At 36.7% G+C, this 21,262-nt stretch overlaps 2 protein-coding genes across 4 annotated transcripts in view; one reads left to right on the plus strand and one right to left on the minus strand.

Annotated features, from left to right (window-relative positions):
* The window catches only part of TMEM117 (transmembrane protein 117), a 596,659-nt gene extending 594,813 nt beyond the window's left edge, over positions 1 to 1,846 (minus strand). The window contains exons 1-2 of one of the 3 annotated variants that reach the window (XM_065934575.1): positions 1,566 to 1,846; positions 187 to 230 (exon numbers count right to left, since the gene is read on the minus strand). The gene's annotated coding sequence lies outside the window, so the exon portion shown is untranslated. Of the gene's footprint in view, positions 1 to 186; positions 863 to 1,565 lie in introns of those variants that run through there. The other 2 variants (XM_065934576.1, XM_065934577.1) reach the window with 2 other exon arrangements.
* Positions 1,847 to 1,964: 118 nt separating this feature from the next.
* TWF1 (twinfilin actin binding protein 1) lies at positions 1,965 to 14,867 on the plus strand. The gene is made up of 9 exons (XM_065934579.1): positions 1,965 to 2,084; positions 3,929 to 4,006; positions 6,026 to 6,204; positions 7,704 to 7,799; positions 8,908 to 9,012; positions 10,662 to 10,787; positions 11,032 to 11,182; positions 11,360 to 11,481; positions 12,777 to 14,867. The coding sequence occupies exons 1-9, from the start codon at positions 2,060 to 2,062 to the stop codon at positions 12,945 to 12,947; spliced, it is 1,053 nt and encodes a 350-aa protein (XP_065790651.1). The 5' UTR covers positions 1,965 to 2,059; the 3' UTR covers positions 12,948 to 14,867.
* The last annotated feature ends 6,395 nt before the right edge of the window (positions 14,868 to 21,262 follow it).

A 21,262-nucleotide genomic window follows, 5' to 3' on the forward strand; every position in this document is an offset into this window, starting at 1 on the left:
CATTTTGGCCATGCTGTTCACATCTTAACAAACATCTTCCCTCCTCAGATTTCCTGTTTTGCTAGAGGAACTTTGTTGTTTAATAAACAATGCAGACAAGTTCCTTGCAGTTTTAACTCAAACTACTGTACTGGCAGAAAAGAAAGCATTATCTGGCAGATGCTGTGGTGGTCTTATCCAACCTACCTGGACTTTCCTCCTCTTCAGGGTTGAACATAGAGGGATCTTTTCTAAGGATCAATATGGGAAAATTAATTTTTCTCATCTGTACATTTGAGTAATGTCAACCTCCTTAAGCAATTTTCCCTACTCGCCAGAACATGAGTCAGAAAATTACAGAGGCACTCTGTGTTCAACAATGCTATGAAAACTGGTAAATCAGGGTGAACTGTCGTGTCAGGAAGAATTTGGTTAGAATGGAACTCCTCCTTACATTTCTTAAATCCAAACAATTTCTAAAGCTCAGATTAAATTTTGCTTATTCCAAAATATGACGATGTGTTTGAGAAATAGAGCCTAAAAAACAAGGAACAGAACACAGCAATCTTTTTTTGCTGTGAACCCCATTAAGCAAAGCAATTACCTACCTGCTAATTAAAAATATGTCACATTTCAATAGTGATTTTGTTAACTTGTACTTATACTATTGGTCTGTACAAAGTATTTGTTGATAATCAGATTGTGCGTTTTTATACTTGTCAGTTCAAGGCCCTAAAAATAAAAGATCTAGCTTTCTACCTAGAAAATTACAATCCAGGAGTCCTAGAAAAGTAGCACAAAAGTAACTACAAAGATGATCCTTAAAGGGACTTCGCTGGTGGTACAGTGGATAAGAATCTGTCTGCCAGTGCTGGTGAAAGGGGTTCGATCCCTGTCCAAGAAGGTTCCACATGCTGTGGACAACTATAGCTTGCATATCACAACTACTGAGCTCACAATCTAGAGCCCACGAGCCACAACTACTGGGGCCTGAGCACCCTAGAGCCCGCATGCTGCAACTACTGAAGCTCATGCGCCGTAGAGCCTGTGCTTCACAGCAAGAGAAGCCAACACAATGAGAAGTCTGTGCACCCCAACTAAGCTACGCATAGCCCCCGCCGCCCCTGCTCACCACAGCTAGAGAAAGCCCGTGGGCAGCAACAAAGACCCAGTACAGCCAGGAATTTAAAAAATAAATAAATTATCCTTAGAAATGGAATCCCATGCTCATAAAAGCACAGAATGGAAAATAGTTTTTAATAATATGCTACAACTTTATCCTCCCAAATAAATCTTGAATAATCACCTTAATAAAGGACCAATAAAAAGCAGAGCAGTATTAGTTTGGAATGATGGACCTGACCACAGAGGAGTACTCAAGTCAGCTCATCTTTTTACTCTCACTGGTTGTTTCTTTTTGGAATGAAGAGAACGGAAAACCTTGTCTGTAAATGTGCCCAACTAAAGAAAGAAAAGGTAAGTCTGAAATTAATTTAAAAGCCTTGCAAATTTTGATGGGAAACTGCCTATTAATTCTTTTTTAAAAATGGGGAGGAGCGGGACCCTTTACATTAAATTGTACACACAGCAAAAGCGTAAACCAAGAAGGATATCTTGCACATCTTTTTAAAGCTGAAAACATGTGTTCAGTAAAACGTTCGTTTCCGTTTTTGAGCATCCTTTTGAGGAACCCCAGAAAGGCGTTGGCAGGGTAGACCCCACAAGGGAAAGCTATCTTGCCAGTCCTGAGGTGCTTCACGGTGGTGGAGCCGGAGAAGCGGCGGCAGACGCCGGAGAAGCGGCGGCAGACCCCGGAGACAGTGCCCCCGGCAGAAAGCTGGAGGAGCGGGAGTTGAGGGCCGAAGGCGTGGACCTGAGTCCCGCAGCTCGTCCGGGTGACCGGAGGCGGCGGGAGCGCCGGGGGCGCGCGAGGACGCCGAGGGCCTAGCGGGGCGGGGCGGCGGTGGGTCGCAGGCCGATGACGCGCCGGGGCCGGCGGAGGAGCGGCCACTTCCTGGAGCCGCCGGCCGGGGCCGCTCGCTGCACTCAGCGCTGGAGCCGGGAGCCCGCGGCCGCCGCCATGTCCCACCAGACCGGCATCCAAGGTAACGGCGCCGGCGCTGCCCTTGGGGAAGGGGCTCCCCGGGGGCCCCGGGCAGGCCGGGCGGGGCCGGAGTCGGGCCCGAAGCACTGGGAATAGGTGTCGGGGGCGAGCCGGGCCTCCGAGTCTCTCTGCGCTCCGGTGTCCCGGGCGCTCTCGGCCTGCCTCCCTCCCTGCCGGGGCCCGGCCGCCGCCACGTTGCGGACGGACCCGACATTCGCCGAGCGAAGGAAGTGGGTCCGGCGGCGGCCGGGGTGAAGGGGGCGTGCCTGCAGCCGCAGCCGCCCTTAACCCAACTTTACGGGTTAGGAAGACCTGGAGCCGTGGAGGCCACTGGGGTCCTTTTATTGTCGAGTGACAGGCGAATTTTGTTTCTCACGGTCCAGAAGAGTTGTTACAGTATTTGAATTATAAAAAGAAAGATGCGGGAATCTTTTTCATTTCTACTAAATGCTTCCCAAACTCTTCCGCGCTTTCTTCCAAAATGGGAACATCCGCACCGTTGTATGTATCCTGAGTAGGAGGCGTCTCGGTCGTTGTTAGGTAATCCTCAGGGAACTGAAAAGTCTGATCTGTGTGGCATCGTGTAATTATCCCATTCAAGCAGTTGAATGTGCAATTTTAATTGACCTGTGTTATTTCCTGGTTTGCAAATGGGCAGTCTGAAAGCTCTCACCTCATCAGAATCAAATAATATGTCCCGGGGTTACTCGCGATCACTTAACGAGTTCTAGTATAAATGCAAGGTCTTCCTGTTAATAGACAACGAATCTTTTCCCCAAATGAACATCTAATTGTGTTTTGTTCGTAAGTTTTTGACACCACCCCATACCTCCTCCTGCACACACAAAGAAAAGCAAAATAATCTCAAATCTAAAAGCACTCTTTTATTTGCGTTAGTTCTGATGCATGGATATCTAATTATTGACTTTGATGCTTGAGTCTAATAGCAAGCACTAGTAAACGTGGTTCTTGCTGTCAATATACACCCCAAGAACAAAGTCAGAACGAAATTGAAGTTTTAATAGCACAAGGGATAGGTTATTTAGTATACATTTGCTCAGTGAGATTACTCCAGCTTTTTGAGAAATACGAGTCAGAAAAGTGTGACCAGAAGTAAACTTCAAAGAATTTTATTGACTCCAATCAGGATAAGGCATTTGACGTTTATTGTCATCTTTAAACATGAAAATGTAGAAAATGAATTGATGAAGAAGGTGTTTTTATTTATCATAAACTTGAAATTGGACCAGAAGAGAATGAAAGCAGATTTTCAGCATTTTTCAGTCAATAAGGTATTTCTCAGATTTGTAATTTGTTCATTATTGGGTTTGAGAAACTGTAATATATTCATTCCCAATTCTAACATAGCTAGAGCAGGTTAGAATTAATATACTTTTACTTTTAAAACATACTTATCTCTCTTAGCTGTATATGGGGCTTCCCTGGTGGCTCAGTGGCTTTTAAAGAACCGATCTGCCAGTGCAGGAGATGCAGGTTTGACCCCTGGATAGGGAAGATCCCCTGGAGAAGGGAATGGCAACCCACTCTGGTATGGTGCCTGGAAAATCTCGTGGACAGAGGTGCCTGGCGGGCTACGGAACAGGAGATCGCAGGAGAGTTGGACATGGCGTGAGTTAGCGACCGAACAACAGCAGCAACAACAAAAGCTGTGTTCAGTATCTGGTATACCTTTTAAGTTTTATAATTTAAATGACTGTTAATAAGAAAATATTGCATACTCAAGATTTTTTCTTTTTCATGTTTTCCTTATTCAACTAGCATTATTATTGTAGCATTAGAAAGTATTAATGCATAAATATTACTTTTCTGTATCTTTTTGCACAGCAACTGAAGATGTTAAAGATATCTTTGCCAGAGCAAGAAATGGAAAATACAGACTTCTGAAGATATCTATTGAAAACGGTTAGTTAAACATTTTTTGTTCTTGAATTGTTGGGTGTTATGTTTTAAAGCTAAGTCATTGTCAGTGATTTGGCCTATTAATAAATGTGAAGCAGGTTCAGAGCTTGCCTTTGGTTAACCTGGATCCTCTATATTTTGGGCATTTCCTGAAGGCCCCTGCTTACCTTCTGAATTCTGTAGTTGACCATCAGGGAAACAAAAAGATGTTGGTTTTGGTGTGACATCTTCCTCTTTCACTTTTTTGTGTCTCACTTTTGTATTGCTCTGTATCTAATGTCAGTGCTTGCATCTCTGGAATGAAAATCAGTAACAGCCGATTATCTGAAAAATAAACAGTTATTTGTGAATTATTTTTCAATAAAGTTAGTTTGAAGTAGAAAGAAAGGGTTTTAAACTGCCTGTTTTCTCAACTTGATTGTAATGTGTGCTGTAGAAATGATTCCCTTTTCTCGTTATGGGAAAAAGTTCTGAGAATATAACAAACTGTAACTTGATCCTTTCAAAATAAAGCTGTAAGCAGGGAAATTAATTGGGTGGGAGAGTCTTTTAATTTGGCTGGTTTGAATGTGAATAATTAAATTATAATTACTTAATCTCAAATGGATATGTTAAAACATCCCATTGGCCTAATTTCTTAATTACCTTGAAATATTTTGCTTTGGAAAAATACCTTGTTCTTTCATAAACTGGAAGTAAATTTAATTTGGTTTCCAGTTTCTCTTATATGTTAAAAATACTAAAATAGTTTGAAAAATATGCAGTTCTACATATGTTAATACAGGCAATGAGAATAAACATACACTGTAAAGTAGCCTGTTTTAGAACTATTGAACTGAAATTTTTTAAGTGTTACCACTTTCTAATTGGCTTACTTAAGTAAGTAAAATGGAAAAGTTGATATAACTCACATCTCTACAACAGGAAAATGACAATATTTTGTCTGTCACTTCTCTGTTTTTTTTGTTTTGAGAAAAAATTTTAAATGAGGAAATTATGAAGAATAAATGACAAATGCTTCCATCTCTTCTTAAATTAATAACTGCTAACATTTTATCATATTTGCTTTAAACTCTTTGTAATTTGATGTTTAAACACTGTACTTTCCGACCTTCTGAGGAAACTATATTAGGAACTTCTTTTGTGTGTGCAATCCCTAAATAACATATAGTGCTGTGTTTGAGTTTTTAAGTTCACATGAACTGACGTCTTTTTCTGCATCATTCCTTTTTCTGTAAATATTATTTTTTTTTCTTTTTCTATAAATATTATTTTTATAATTAGTTTTATAGAGGCTTATTAATTCTTTTTAAATATGAATAGAATTTTATCTTATGACTGCCACATATTTTATGTCCATTCTCTTACTGATGAACATATGGGCTATTTTCAGTTTCCACTGTTATTTTATAGTGCTGCAGTGAATACCTTTGTATATGTGCAAGAGATTCTCTATGCAGAGTACAGTCTCGATTCTCCCAATAATGTCTCAAGGTGACTCTACCAATTTATGCTTGTGGACAGATTTTTAAATTTGTAGTACTGTGGACAAGTAGGAGCTAAACCTGTCTTTATCTAGTATTTCTTAACTGTGGAATTCAATGTTAATTTCAGATATTACACCTTCCAGTGGTAGGATGCTTAGTTAAATACATTCTGTTGATACTTTATAACAAACATTTGGAAAGTAGACTATAACTACCCTTTCTTCAACCATCCATCTCAGCTATTTACAATCATTTTTGTATGTTCCTTTCTTGTGTTTTTCATAACATTATTTTACCTGTGCTGGTCATAATTTTTACATGTTTTTAATACTACTTTATATTATATTTTCATATATACTACTATTATATTATATACTACTATATATTGTATTGTTACTGCCAAGGTCCTTTTCATATATTGATGTGACTAGAGCAATTAATAATTAATTACATATTAATTTATTCTTCTATTTTTCATTATTCTACCATTTGGTATTTCAAACCATTTATGTGTCTTAAAAATTGTTCTTCACAGAGAAACTTGTGATTGGGTCGTGTAGGGAGCCTTCAGACTCCTGGGATCAGGATTATGATTCCTTTGTTTTACCCCTGTTGGAGGACAAACAACCATGCTATGTATTATTCAGGTTAGATTCTCAGAATGCCCAAGGATATGAATGGATATTCATTGCCTGGTCTCCTGATCATTCTCATGTAAGTAATTTTTTGGTAACTTGTTTAACATTAAATGGAGAAGGAAATGGCAACCCACTCCAGTATTCATGCCTGGAAAATCCCATGGACAGAGGAGCCTAGTCCATGGGGTCTCAAAGAGTCGGAGACGACTGAGTGACTTCACTTTCACTTTAACATTAAAAGCTAGAAAAATTTTTCTGAAATATTCCTAGGCCAAGAAAAAGTTAAGAAGCAACAGTCTTTCTCATAGAAAGGAATGACGATGGAAAAAAATCCCTGGATTGGTAATGTAGAACCAGGGATAATTTACTGAGATTCAGAAATCTTGACCTTGATTGAAATCAGAAGAATTATTATTGATTTTAAATTAAAAAATTTTTGGCTATTATAAATGACTCTCTGGACCTCTGAGGAATAAAGGTTACTATTTTGCTCTGAGCATAATAACATAATTTTTACATTATATGTAAAATATATGTAGAACATTATATGAAATATTCTTAATAGCTACCATTCAGGTGATGAGCATACGTACAGATAAGTATTTCTTTTAGGAAAGTTGAGTGATGGTGGTTTAGTCACTAAGTCATGTCTGACTCTTGGACTCTTGCAACCCCATTGACTATAGCCTGCCAGGTTCCTCTGTCTATGGGATTCTCTAGGCAAGAATACTGGAGTGGTTTGCCATTTCCTTCTCCAGGGGATCTTCCCGACCCAGGGATCGAACCCGGGTCTCTTGCATGGCAGGCAGATTCTTTACCAACTGAGCTATGTGGGAAGCCCTTAAGTGTAGAACAAAAAAATTAATATATGGATACAGCCCAATATTTTAAAGACTTGATTCTCTCTTCTAATAGAAAAATAATAATTTTTAAAGTTTTGTAGATATCATTCTCAAAAGTCATCCCATCCTATTTAACTCTGTATATCTTATCTGAAAGAAATACTGGATTTGACAGTGCAGAATTATGAAATGATTTCTATTGGTTGGCAGTTATCTTTAGTAGTTTCCCATAGATGCTATAAATATCAGACTCATTAATAATAGTATATTTTGTAATTTTTTTCATCTTTATCCTTCATAGAATGTTTTATGCTATAGTTATGCCGTGAATATTTGATTTTTAATTAGTAATATCTCACCTAGACTTGCTTTGAGTAAAATGTCACTATCAAGATTACTTTATCTCAATGACTTTAAAGTAGTGTTTTAAGTAGCTTCTTTTAATTCTTGAACTCATTTTATACTTTGAAAAAATGAAGGATTTTGTAAAATTTAGCTTTTTCTACTTTTTGAAAAATGACTTATAAGTTGATATCTACTTTAGTAGCTATTGATGTTTTAGATGCCAAAGTTATGCCTATCTGTATACACACATTTTAGCATGTTACACTTGATGGGCATTGTCACAGTTTATTTTTAATGTGCTTGACGGTTTCAATACATTCATTAAATGCTATCTTTGTAATGATAGTTTTCACCTGTAAAGTTACAAGTAAACTTTCACAATTACTAGGTTCGTCAAAAAATGTTGTATGCAGCAACAAGAGCAACTCTGAAAAAGGAGTTTGGAGGTGGCCACATTAAAGATGAAGTGTTTGGAACAGTAAAGGTATAAAACATATTTTATATGGAGTCTGTGTGTTGCAGTTAAAACGCTTAAAGAACTTCTAGGTAATGGGTTAATTCATGTGAATTCTGATTAGTAAATCTGTAAACATAAGAATTAAAGAAAACATTGTTTGATATGATGTACACATTAACTGAGACATCATACAATACTCACCCTTTTAAAATATGTTGACACCTCAGTCTTCAAAGGCTAGATTGTCTCTTAGAGATCGTTTAGTTCAACCCCCTCATTTAGTTCAGCCTTTTCATTTTAAGGACAAGGTAATAGGCTCAGAAAAAATGAGAGACTACTTAAAAGAAATGTAGTTTTTAGGTATTTTGGACATTAATACTCGTAATATGGAAGCAATAACTATTATTTAAACTAGAATATTGAGAGGTAAATTGATGATTGGGGTAATTGTTGATTAATACATGTGTTATGATTAAGAATTTTTTTCATTTTAAAATTTGTATGGTAAATACATGTATTTTTACATATACCCCCAAATTAAGAAAATTACAGTTTATTTTTTGAAAAAATTTTTTGTTATTCAGAGCTTTTATTGTGATTCAGTGAGTAATACATTCTGATGGTTAGAGCACAAGACTTGCTTATTCACATTAATTGTGCGGTGGTCTGGTTTCTCAATTCTTGTTTCTTCCAAACCACAAAATGTTGATGAGAAGTAAGTTTATTTGAAGTAATTTTCTTTTAAATAAGAACTATAATTATTTTCTATAAATAATTATATGTCATTATAGTACAGAATTCATAATCTGAGGATGTTGATTATTAAATAATTATGGGGAAGGCTTCCCCAGAAGGCTAGTAGTAATTGTCCTGTAGACTTGAAGCATGATCAGGTTCATCATGTGTCTCCACCACTACACTCATACAAAAGAGTAGTAATTACAAAGCTTTAGGAAATGAAGCATAATTACTCCCCTTAAAACTTTTTGAAAACTGTAGAATAGAATATTTTAAAAAATAGAGTAGTAAGATTCTTGTTACCATTTATTGTCAATTAAAATATTTTTTTGTTAAATTAATAATTTTGTTTTTCCTAAAGTAGCCTCACAACTAGTAACAATTTCTGTGCTTACAGGAAGATGTATCATTACATGGGTATAAAAAATACTTGCTGTCACAGTCTTCTCCTGCCCCGCTGACTGCAGCTGAAGAAGAATTACGACAGATTAAAATTAATGAGGTATGTTACCATTTTGAAATCTTGCAAGATTTTAAGTGCTTAAAAGTATTGTAATTTTTAATTAATAGATGAAGAGGTAACTAGAGAATAAATAAGTTGAATAGCTAACATTCTGTTCTGTTTAGAGACAAGACTGTGTTCAATGGGTTTTTAGGAAGAAGTTGGAAGTGAATATTAAATTTCATGTCAAATTCATAAATAGCTTTCTCCTGTCTTATAACGTATGGGTTAGATTAGTAATCCTCCTGTTAGAAGTACAGCTCTTCTTAATTTTATACTTTGAATACTAAATAAATGGGAAAAGTATATGTTACTTACATAGTGTGAGGGAGATAATATCTAATAAGGTTACCTGAGGAAGGTTTGTTTTGTTATTTCAGAGAATACTAATGACTAAGGAGAGTAAAACATATATGCTATAGTGTGTGTAGGATTTCTAGAGGCTCTGTAAGTTGTCTATGGGCACTGCCTGGATGGGTGTGTGCACATAAAATATATACATATGGGAGATGGTTATAGGAGTACTTGTTTAGCATATGAATCAATAAATTTTATCCATATTATAATTTATCACTTTAATGTGTTTACTGCAGCAATTTTAAGTTAGAATAGCTACTGTAGTTCTACTGGAGTTTTACAGAAAAGAACAAGTAGCAGAAACTACTGTTCACTTGTCTGAGTAACAGACTATTAAGAATCATGGAAAATGAATATTAATTATATTGACCTGATAGCAAGGATCTATCATTATTATTTTAACTCAAGTTATTGGAGTATGGATTTTTATATGATTTTTTTTTAACAAGTTTGATAGTTTGTTTTATTCCTTGCAATCAGAACCCAGAGGATCTTATTGGGGTATGCATTTGCATATGTTCTATAATGTTTTCATTATCCAATGCCATTTATGCTGTAGAATCTCCATTCATTTTTTTTTTTTAAGTAAACTTTGAATTTTGACTTTGTTGCAACACTGCAAATGAGACCCTATACTAAAATGTCATTTATTGAGTATAAAAATCTTAAATACGTGCATTGAAAGCTTTCTTGAAGTACTCTTCTTCCAGTACGTGCACACCACGTCCTTAGGAATGCAAGCTCTTGAGTCTGGAACTTCTGCAGTAGTACAGCTGTTAAGCTATGTTGCGTCTTTGTACATTGTTTGTACTCCTTTCAACTCTGCATGGCGTTTGTGTTGCACTTTATGTCTAGCGGAACAAAGTTTACACATATTGTGTTTATATCACAGTGGTCATAAGTTTTATCAAGTAAAATGTCATAATTAAAAGTATAATCTGAAGATACTTCAAAGAGCTTGTGTAGCTCGTGGCAGTTGTGCCAGACCAAACATATAAACAAAGCCCTGCTGACATTGCACACTCACTCAAGTGTTCACTTTTGGCATTTTCATCAAAATGTGGCATACACTTCTGCATGTTGACACAGTGCTAGCAGAACCTGAAACAAATGTGAACAGTTTGCCCTTTTAACTTCATAGTGTTTTAAGTGTTACTTTTGATTATATTAAAATGGGCAGAATTAATTCTATTAAAAGGGTGGAATGGCCTTACTCTGTAGCGTTTAGGTTTTCTTTGCCATCTGACACTGCTTAATGCTCAAATTCATCAGGAAATTGACTGTCACACTAGGTACAGAGCGACGTGAGTGTGGACACTAAGCATCAAACACTGCAAGGAGTAGCGTTTCCTATTTCTCGAGAAGCTTTTCAAGCTTTGGAAAAATTGAATAACAGGCAGCTGAACTATGTGCAGTTGGTAAGAGACATGATTATTATGAAGTGGCTTCTCTCTTTGGTACCTTTGGCTTATATTAATATAAGGTTTGTTCTTAATGGATTTTAAATCTTTATTTTTTATTCATTGTTTTTAAACTTACAAAAGCAAATATCTTCATTGGAAAAAGTGAAATTATTGACTTTCTCCTTATCTCCTTGTTTTTTTTATTATAAATTTTAAATTTCTGTGTATATTTTAATAAGTATTTTGTTTCTGTTAACAGGAAATAGATATAAAAAATGAAATTATAATTTTGGCCAACACAATAAACACAGAACTAAAAGATTTGCCAAAGAGGATTCCCAAAGATGCAGCACGTTATCATTTCTTTCTGTATAAACATTCCCATGAAGGAGACTATTTGGAGTCTATAGGTATATGGTGCTTTTCTTTTTTTTTTTTAACATGTTGCTTTTTGGTTGCTGATTGGCATTTCGTCACTATATTTTTTCTTATTTCTTGGCCAGAGGGCTTAGTTGTAGTTTTACAAGATTTAGTATTTGCTTTAATTGACATGCTGCTAATTGATTTATTATTATTTTAATTTACAGTTTTTATTTATTCAATGCCTGGATACACATGCAGTATAAGAGAACGAATGCTGTATTCTAGCTGCAAGAGCCCCCTGCTAGAGATTGTAGAAAGACAACTACAAATGGATGTCATCAGAAAGGTAATTACCTAATTATTTATCTAATTTATTTTACCTAGTTTATCTTATTGATATATTTAATACCTATTTAAAATTCTTCAATTTTTATTACATTTTTATTGTTTTTCATATAATTCATGATGTATTGTAATTTGTAAATGAAAAGTTTTTTTTTTTTTTTCTTGTTCTCATCATGAATCCTTAGGAAATCCTCTTAAGTCCTTGGGGATGGTCTATTATGATCCCAGCCTCCCTGTAGATCTAATGTTTAGCCACAAGGTACATGTGGCTATTTAAATATAAATAAAAATTAAATGAAATTTAAATTTCAGTTCCTTAGAAACACTAGCCCCATTTCAGGTGCTCATTTTAGCTACATGTGGCTGGTGGCCCTGTATTTGGCGCCGAATTTCGAGAATAAGTCCACATTGCAGGAAGTTCTGCTGGACAGTGCTACTCAAGCTGCATATTTCTGATCTTCTCAAGACTTTATTAGTAAGAAACCACAGTCTTCGTTTATGACTGAGTCATGGGATGTTGAGAATCTTTCCAGTTGTTGGGAAAGGAGAGAATGGGCATAACATAAATTTGGGGAACTAAGTTACAAGTTTTCTTAAATGCAGGTGAGATATGGTTTATTCTTGAGGCCTTCAACTCTTAAAACACAGGTCCTTACAAATTACCAGTGTTTTAGGTACTGAGCATTTTAAGAGCTTTTAAAGTTCTTAGGAATCACCTTCTATAGCAGGGGCTGGCCGAGTTTTTCTACCAGAGGACCAGATAGTAAGTATTTAGGCTTTGCCAGGCCACATATGGTCTTTGTCATATATTTTTGTTTTATTATTTTATTTGTTTTTTACAACCCTTTAGAAATATAAAACACACTCGCAACTTGAACTAGATTTGTCCTGCAGGCCACAGTTTGCCAACCTGTGTAACAGAGTTATTTCAAGTGACCCAAGTGATGAAGGGGCCATTAGTAATGTTTCTGGAAGATATATAGTGTACTAAAGCAGAACAACTTGAGTGGTGATTCCTACTATACTACTTTTAAACGTTAAACTGGAGAAGAAAGAACCAAATAGAAAATAAATATAGTGGATTATATATTCAGGCAACTCCATTTAGCTCCCACCTCCTCCCCCCAAAAAATATTCAAGTGAACTATTTTTATATGGTCCTGAGTTCATTCTTGCTGGAATGGGTATTATGTATTTATCTGTGAGCATTCACACCTGCAAACGTTGTTTGTATTAGGTTTTGAATGTTGTGTTTTTTCATACTGCATCACACTTTGCTAATTTCACCTCTTACAGATCGAGATAGACAATGGGGATGAGTTGACTGCAGACTTCCTTTATGAAGAAGTACATCCCAAGCAGCATGCACATAAACAAAGTTTTGCAAAACCAAAAGGCCCTTCAGGAAAAAGAGGAATTCGAAGAATAATTAGGGGTCCAGCTGAAACTGAAGCTACTACTGATTAAAATTATTATAACACTAGTTTTTTAAAAGTCCAGCTTTTAGTACAGGAGAACTGAAATCATTCCATGTTGATATATAGTAGAGGGGAAAATTGTACTTTTTGAAAATTAGCACTTTTCACTTCTGTATGTTTATAATATTAATGTTAAAGAAGACTTATGATTTCTGAATTAAATCTAGGAAAGAGTTCAATATAATGATGTTTAATTTCATCACAGTTTTCATAGAGTGACTATTCCACACTTTTCATATAATTGTTAAAATTTTATACAGTTGGGCCAATTCCAGAAAAGGCTAATGTCTAAAAGTAAGATGCAAGTCTTATTACTGTTTGTTGATACTTATTTTTTTTTAAAGGGAGAAAGACCTTAAAATATTCATTCCACTTAATGAATATGTTAAGGACCAGGTTAGGTTATTTTCTAAGCTGAAAACTTCATGTGCCTAGGGAAAAGTGGAAAGTTGCTTGCTCTGAAGAGCAGTGCTCACTCAGACCGTGGGGTCATATCTGCAATGTTTAGAAACAGTGCTTTATTGCAGCAGTCTTTTCTATTTGACTTTCTGGTTTTTTAAATGGCTTTAAAATTGCAGAAGATCAGCTCACTCTGAAACCTTAAGGGTACTAGATATTTTCTATACTGTAGGACTTCTGATGATGTTGAAAGACATGTTTAAATAACTTTAGTTAAATTCTCATTCTAGTGCTATAAAATCTTTTCCATTTCAAAAGTCATTTCATTATATGTAGTGTGAGGCAAAATATTTATGTTTAATTGAATATCAAGTTAATATTCAAAAGGAAACAAAACTGATGTCAACAATATTGAAAACATTTTAAACATCATGATTGATTTCTCTAAAACCATACACTAATAGGCAAATTGTGTTCTTTATCATTTTTGAGTGAATGTTCAGATTTAATAAAATTAAAGTCCTAGTACTCATCAGCCTAACACAGATAAATTGTTTCAATTTATATCTTATTTCAAAAACATTTAACTGTTTTCTAAAGCTTTACATTTTTAGTTACAACCTCCAGAGATTTTGAGCCTCATTTTCTTCAATACTTGAAATAGAGGGAGCTAGAACACTTCATCATGTATAATCTGATAAACCTGCTGCAAGAGCCATAATTTTGAGGACTTTTCTAAGTGAATTGTGGGGATCCAGGATTTAGAATTTCTTAATCTAAACTTAATGCTGCATAAAGCAAATATCAGACATCCACATTTCATAGTATGAAATAAAGTCATTTTTACACTTTATTATCTAAGGTAATATATGCACCTTTCAGAAATCCAATGTGTGTTCAACTAAAGCATGTTAGAATAATTATGAGTTGACAGATTTTTTTTTCCTAGAATTAAGAGTATTTGTGTGGAGTTTTGTTTGTTTACAAATAATCATATTTGCATATTTAAACATGCAAAATAATTGACAGTAATGTTGCACTTTTTCACGAAAGAGTTAAGTTTTTCGGTGGGTGCACACACACACATACGCACACTACTGCATTAAGAAACCTGGAACTGTGCTGAATATAGACCAAGCTGCTGAAGCTCTTATTTTCGGTCAGGAAGAATGTTAACCTGTCATAATGGTATAAAATAATTTAGTAGTGAATGTTTTTCTATACCATCCATGTGCAATTATACTCTTAAACTCTATTACACTACATGAAAGTGGACATTCCAGAATATAGATGTGATTATATAATCTTAAACTAATTATTAAACCAATGATTGTTGAAAATCAATGATGCATTTGTTATAGAGTATAACTCATCATTTATGTTTTAGATGATGTCATCACAATAGAAAGTGAATAAAGTATTCCCAGTAAATTTATATAGCAGTGAAGAATGCCTTCTGTGGACATTTTATAAGTGCGTTTTATATTGCAATAAAATTTTTCTCTTTAAATTGCGTCCTAAGTTGGTTTTCTAGTATAACCTTTCTTAATGTTTGGATAAGTCTACATAATGCAATTGGCTTCCCTGGTAGCTCAGGTGGTAAAGAATCCACCTACAATGCGGGAGACCTGGGTTTGATCCCTGGGTTGGGAAGAGCCCCTGGAGAAGGGAATGGCTACCCACTCCAGCATTCTAGCCTATAGAATTCCATGGACTGTATAGTCCACGGAGTTGCAAAGAGTCGGACATGAGTGAGCAACTTTCACTCAAATAATGCGATACCTGTTGATGGGTTAGAAATCCATTCATCTGTTTGTTAATTAACCTATCTAAATCAAAAAGGATTTTAACTAATTTGAAACCTAAGCAGGTTGTATCAATAGAGTGCTTAATAGATGAGAACTTTCCCACTACTGCAGCAATAATAAATGCCATTATTGGTTTCTACTGTGATAGCAGCCACCCAGTAGGGTAAGGTGACCAACAGACTTGATAGTAAGCTGTTATGAGACATTCATCCAACAAATACTGAGTGCATTCTGGTTTGCAATAAAGGATCAAAATGGTCCTTTTTATTTGGGCTATATTACAAACTGGATGTCTTTGGTAGCAGTTTTACCAAGACAGAATTTCATTAAAAGGGCTAATTTTGAGAACTGTTTTAAAAAGTTAAATTCTTAGAGGCATTTCTGCTCATTTATGCCTGAGATTCCTATACTGTAATTTGGTATATACATCCTTTCACGTGTTTTCTTTGCATATACGATCATACATTAGAAAGATTGGAGGAGTTTTGTTTCTTTAAAAAAAAAAAAACACACTGATTCTAGGGCTTCATCTTCAGAGATTTTGATAAAGAGTAGGTGGGCCCAGGAATCACAGTTCCACAAATGATTCATGGGTAGCCATGACCGGGATACAGTTTGCCTTAAATGATATAAATTGAATGTTTCCTTCCAGTCCACAAAATCTTCCTACCTATTGGTCTATAGTGGTTACGATTAATGGTGATAATTGGCCCATGGCTCTCTCCACATCCCTTGATCAGTCCCATCGGCTCAGCTGCTGGCAGGACTGCCGAAGGACCAAGCACGTGGCTGCTACCCCAAGAAAACTGCTGTTCCTCACCCTCTCTCTCCCAGGATCTATGTGCCTTCCTCCCTCAATTAATGCAGGCCTCTGTTCAAGTGTCACCTGTCTAGAAAGGTCTTCCCTGACCTCCCAAGTCTGACTGTACTTCCTGTCCTCACACCTTAATCCTGCTTTATTTTTCCTCAAAGCACTTAAGAAATATGTATCTATGTTGCTTGTCTCCACTAAAATACAAGTTTGATGGGTTTTACACTGATATATCCTCAGCACCTGGAACAGTATCTCGGACATAGTGGACACTTCGTTTGTTGAATAAACAAAATGAGATTTTGTCTTTCCTTGGACAGTGGGGAAAGGAGCAATTGAAGCAGTGATAGGTTCCGCACAAGGGCACTGGCCTCCTCTGCTGTATTTCTGGGCAGGGCAAATGTCACTAGCACTGACCCGGCCTCTTGCCTTCAGAAGACCACAGTTTCTACCCCAGGAAACTCCAGTATTGACCCATTCCCGAGTGGGCTGCTCTGTGAAGACCAGAGACCAATTTCTACTCAACAGCTAGTGCTGATCCATTACACCTGTGTTTGCTAGAATTCAGACTGTAGTATCTTATAAACCTTTATTTATATTTTAAAAATCTGTTAACTGGTATCCCTTCCACCTTTCCACTCCCAGAGACTTGGGAAGGAAAAGAACAGGAACTTCAAAGATCTACTCTCCACATACAAATAGCACCCGCACCAGCAAAGTGAAAGAGGAAGAGGTCTGAAGGATCCGCCAGGTCTGGGTGAGGGAGGGGAAGGAAGGGGGACAGGCTGAGGGGTGGGTCTCTTAAAAAAGGAACTGAGATGGGGCAGCAGAGATGTCTCTTAGCTTGAAGAGGCTGGAAAGTTCTCTGAGGCCCTCCCCTTCTCTTCCCTCCTACTTGACCAATTCTTTCTTTTTTTTACTCGACCAATTCTGATGCTAGGGCAAGGGGGTCTCCTTGTGCCCCCTCCACATTCATGGCTTCATGAATGGAGGTGGGGTTAAATTAATTTCTTAGTCTCCAATTATCAAGCTGCATGGATCGGAGCACACAGGTCATGTCTTTGTGTGTGTATTTGTGTGAGAGAGAGATGCTGTCACATCTGGCTACATGACTGCATCAGTTATGTATTGCTACCATACTAATGGTAGCTACAACTACCCCCAGATGGAGTGGTTTAAAATAGCAATTATTTTCCACAAGTCTCCTGGTTGGCTGACCTCTCTCACAGCTGGGGTCTGCTGCAGGTTGGCTGGTCTAGAATGATGTCATCTGAGATGTCTTTGCTCAGTACGGTCTCAGCAGCAGCCTGTTAGCCCTGGCGTGTTCTCATGGCAGCGGACAACGATTCAAGAGACAGAAAAGAGAAAAGTAGTGCACAGGGGCTCTGGAGACCCAGGATCAGAACTGATACATCACTTTGTCCACAGTCTATTAGCCACTGCAAGTTACAAGGCCATTCTGAATCCGAGGACTGGAGACATGAAATTCACCTCTTGATGGGAAGAATTTCAGAAGTATATTGCAAAGGGCGTGGGTCTAGGGAAGACTGGAGAATTGCTATCTAATGCAATGAAAATGAGTGAGAAATTACTTAAACTTGGGGGCATCAATTTTCTCAATAAGAAAACAAAATAGGACCTACATTATAGAGCTATTAAATGTGATCCTGCTGTAGACATAATGCTTGGCATACTAGTTCAGTTTAGTTCAGTCACTCAGTTGTATCCAACTCTTTGCAACCCCACGGAGTGCAGCATGCCAGGCCTCCCTGTCCATCACCAACTCCCGGAGTTTACTCAAACTCATGTCCATTGAGTCGGTGATGCCATCCAACCATTCATCCTCTGTCATCCCATTCTCCTCCTGTCTTCAATCTTTCCCAGCATCAGGGTCTTTTTCAATGAGTCAGTTCTTTGCATCAGATGGCCAAAATGTTGGAGTTTCAGCTTCAGCATCAGTCCTTCCAATGAATATTCAGGACTGATCTCCTTTAGGATTGACTGGTTGGATCTCCTTGCAGTCCAAGGAAATCTCAAGAGTCTTCTCCAACACCACAGTTCAAAAGCATCTTTGGTGCTCAGCTTTCTTTATAGTCCAACTCTCACATCCATACATGACTACTGGAAAAACCATAGCTTTGACTAGACAGATGTTTGTTGACAAAGTAATGTCTCTGCTTTTTAATATGCTGTCTAGGTTGGTCATAACTTTCCTTCCAAGGAGTAAGCGTCTTTTAATATCATGGCTGCGGTCACCATTTACAGTGATTTTGGAGCCCCCAAAAATAAAGTCTGTCACTGTCTCCCCATCTATTTACCACGAAGTGATGGGACCAGATGGAGAAGGCAATGGCACCCCACTCCAGTGCTCTTGCCTGGAAAATCCCATGGACGGAGGAGCCTGGTAGACTGCAGTCCATGGGGTCGCGAAGAGTCGGACATGATTGAGCAACTTCACTTTCACTTTTCACTTCTATGCATTGGAGAAGGAAATGGCAACCCACTCCAGTGTTCTTGCCTGGAGAATCCCAGGGATGGGGTTGCACAGAGTCGGACACGACTGAAGTGACTTAGCAGATGGGACCAGATGCCATGATCTTAGTTTTCTGAATGTTGAGTTTTAAGCCAGCTTTTTCACTCTCCTCTTTCACTGTCATCAAGAGAGGCTCTTTAGTTCTTCTTCACTCTCTGCCATAAGGGTGGTGTCATCTGCATAGCTGAGGTTATTGATATTTCTCCCGGCAATCTTGATTCCAGCTTGTGCTTCATCCAGCCCAGCATTTAGCGTGATGTACTCTGCATATAAGTTAAGTAAGCAGGGTGACAATATGCAGCCTTGACATACTCCTTTTCCTACTTGGAACCAGTCTGTTGTTCCATGTCCAGTTCTAACCGTTGCTTCTTAACCTGAATACAGATTTCTCAAGAGGCAGGTCAGGTGGTCTGGTATTCCCATTTCTTTAAGAATTTTCCACAGTTTGTTGTGATCCCACAGTCAAACAATTTGGCATAGTCAATAAAGCAGAAATGGATGTTTTTCTGGAACTCTCTGACTTTTTCAATGATCCAACGGATGTTGGCACAACAGTTAGCTCTCAACAAATGACAGGGAAGACGATTATGATCAATATGATGACAAACAGCATAGGAAAGTACACAGAACAATGTCAGATGTCTGAGTTAAAATTCCAGCTCTGCAATTTACTAGCTGTGTAATGTTGGGCAAGTTACTTTACTTCAATCCCCTCATTTATAAAATGTGGATAATATTATCAAATTTATAGGATTGTTATGAGGATTGTTGTTGTTTAGTTGCTCAAGTGAAAGTGAAGTCGCTCAGTCCTGTCTAACTCTTAGAGACCCCACAGACTGTAACCCACCTGGCTTCTCTGTCCATGAGATTTTCCAGGCAAGGATACTGGAGTGGGTTGCCATTTCCTTTTCCAGGGGATCTTCCCAACCAGAGAGCGAACCCAAGTCTCCTGCACTGACAGTCAGATTGTTTACCACTGAGCCACCTGGAAAGCATATACTTATTATGTATTATAATATAATATTAGGGATAATATATATTTATTGTGACTATTATATATCAATATAATATTAACATTACTATATATGATGTATATTATATATAATATATATTATCCTATATATAAATATATATTTAACACAAAAGCATTAGTGGAGGAACTGAAGGACTATATATACACATATACACACACATATTTATGTATATCCTGGATAATATTTTAATTTCCTTGTCATTTCTTTTAGCATATTTTTTAAGTCATTCTCTTAGTGGTATCCTGGGGATTACAATTAACATCTTAACTTACACAAAAATCTAGTTTCAAGTAATATAAACCTGATTTCAATAATATACAGAAACTTTGTTCCTGTGTGGATCTGTACCAGCCCCCTTCTTTGAACTATTATTGTCATATAAATTACATCTTTATGCACTGTGTGTCTACCAACACAGATTTATAATTATTGCTTTATGACATTTATAATCATTTGGTTTAGTCACACACACAATACATTTGTGATGCCTCTTACATTTATGTGTATAATGCCTTTACTGGTGTTCTTATTTCTATTTATTTCCTGTGGATTGTAGCTAGTCTCTAGTATTCTCTTATTTCAACTTGAAGAATTTCTTCTTTTCTCGAAGGGCAGATTTTCTTCTGATAAATTCTCTCAACATTTGTTTATCTATCAATGTCTTATTTTCTTCAGTACTTTAGAATTGTTTTGTTAGAATTACTGGTTGACACTCTTTCAGTCCTTGAAAGTCTGTGTTTTCCGCTGAAGAATTAGATAAAGATCTTTTTGAGGATCCCTTATATCTGCTAAATCTCTTGCTTCTTGCTGCTCTCACGATTGTCTTTATTATGATATATCTGGGAGTAAGATCTCTTTGAGTTGATCCTACTTGGCAGTTCTTATTTTCTTGGTTGAGTGGCCTAACGTTTTTCATCAAGTTTAGTAAGTTTTTAACCTTTCTTTCTTCCAATATTCTTTCTAGCACTTTCACACCTCTCCTTCTGGAACTCTCACTATACATACTTTGGTCACCTTGAAGCTGCCCCACAGATTTATGAGGATCTGCTCATTTTTCTTCATTCTTTTTCTTTCTGTTCCTCAACTGATTTCTCTTCAAGATTGATGATTCTTTGTTTTTTGCCTGCTCAAATCTAGTTAGGCCCTCTCATGGATTTGTCATTCCAGTTATTGTACTTTTCGACTTTGGGATGTCTACTTTGCCTTCTTTTCATAATTTATTTATTTTTTTTTTTTAAATGAAAAAAAAATTTTTTTTAATGGATACAACTGTAAGAAAAAACAATCACAGTTTTAGTCAAAGATTTCAATACTACTGTGAATAATTGATAAAACAAGCAGAAAAATAATCAGCCAGAATTAAACTGGAACAACACTATCAACCAACTTGACATTTATAGAATATTGACATTTACAGACTATTCCACGTAACACCAGGAGGATACATAGTCTTAAGATCATATTCTTGGCCATAAAACAAGTCTCGATAAAAAGGATTCAAGTCATACAAAATATGTTTTCTGATCACAGTGGAATTATATTAGAAATCGTTAACAAAAAGATTCTTGTAAAATTCATAAATACTTAGAAAATGAATAACACACCTCTGGATCAAAGAATAATTAGGAACTATTTTGAGCTAAATGGAAATGCAATGTATCAGAATTTGTGGGACATCTCTATTAGAGACAGAAATCTCTAGCACTAAATATCTATTTA

Source organism: Muntiacus reevesi, chromosome 4 (genome assembly GCF_963930625.1).
Source record: "Muntiacus reevesi chromosome 4, mMunRee1.1, whole genome shotgun sequence".
In the NCBI taxonomy this organism is placed as follows: Eukaryota; Metazoa; Chordata; class Mammalia; order Artiodactyla; family Cervidae; genus Muntiacus; species Muntiacus reevesi.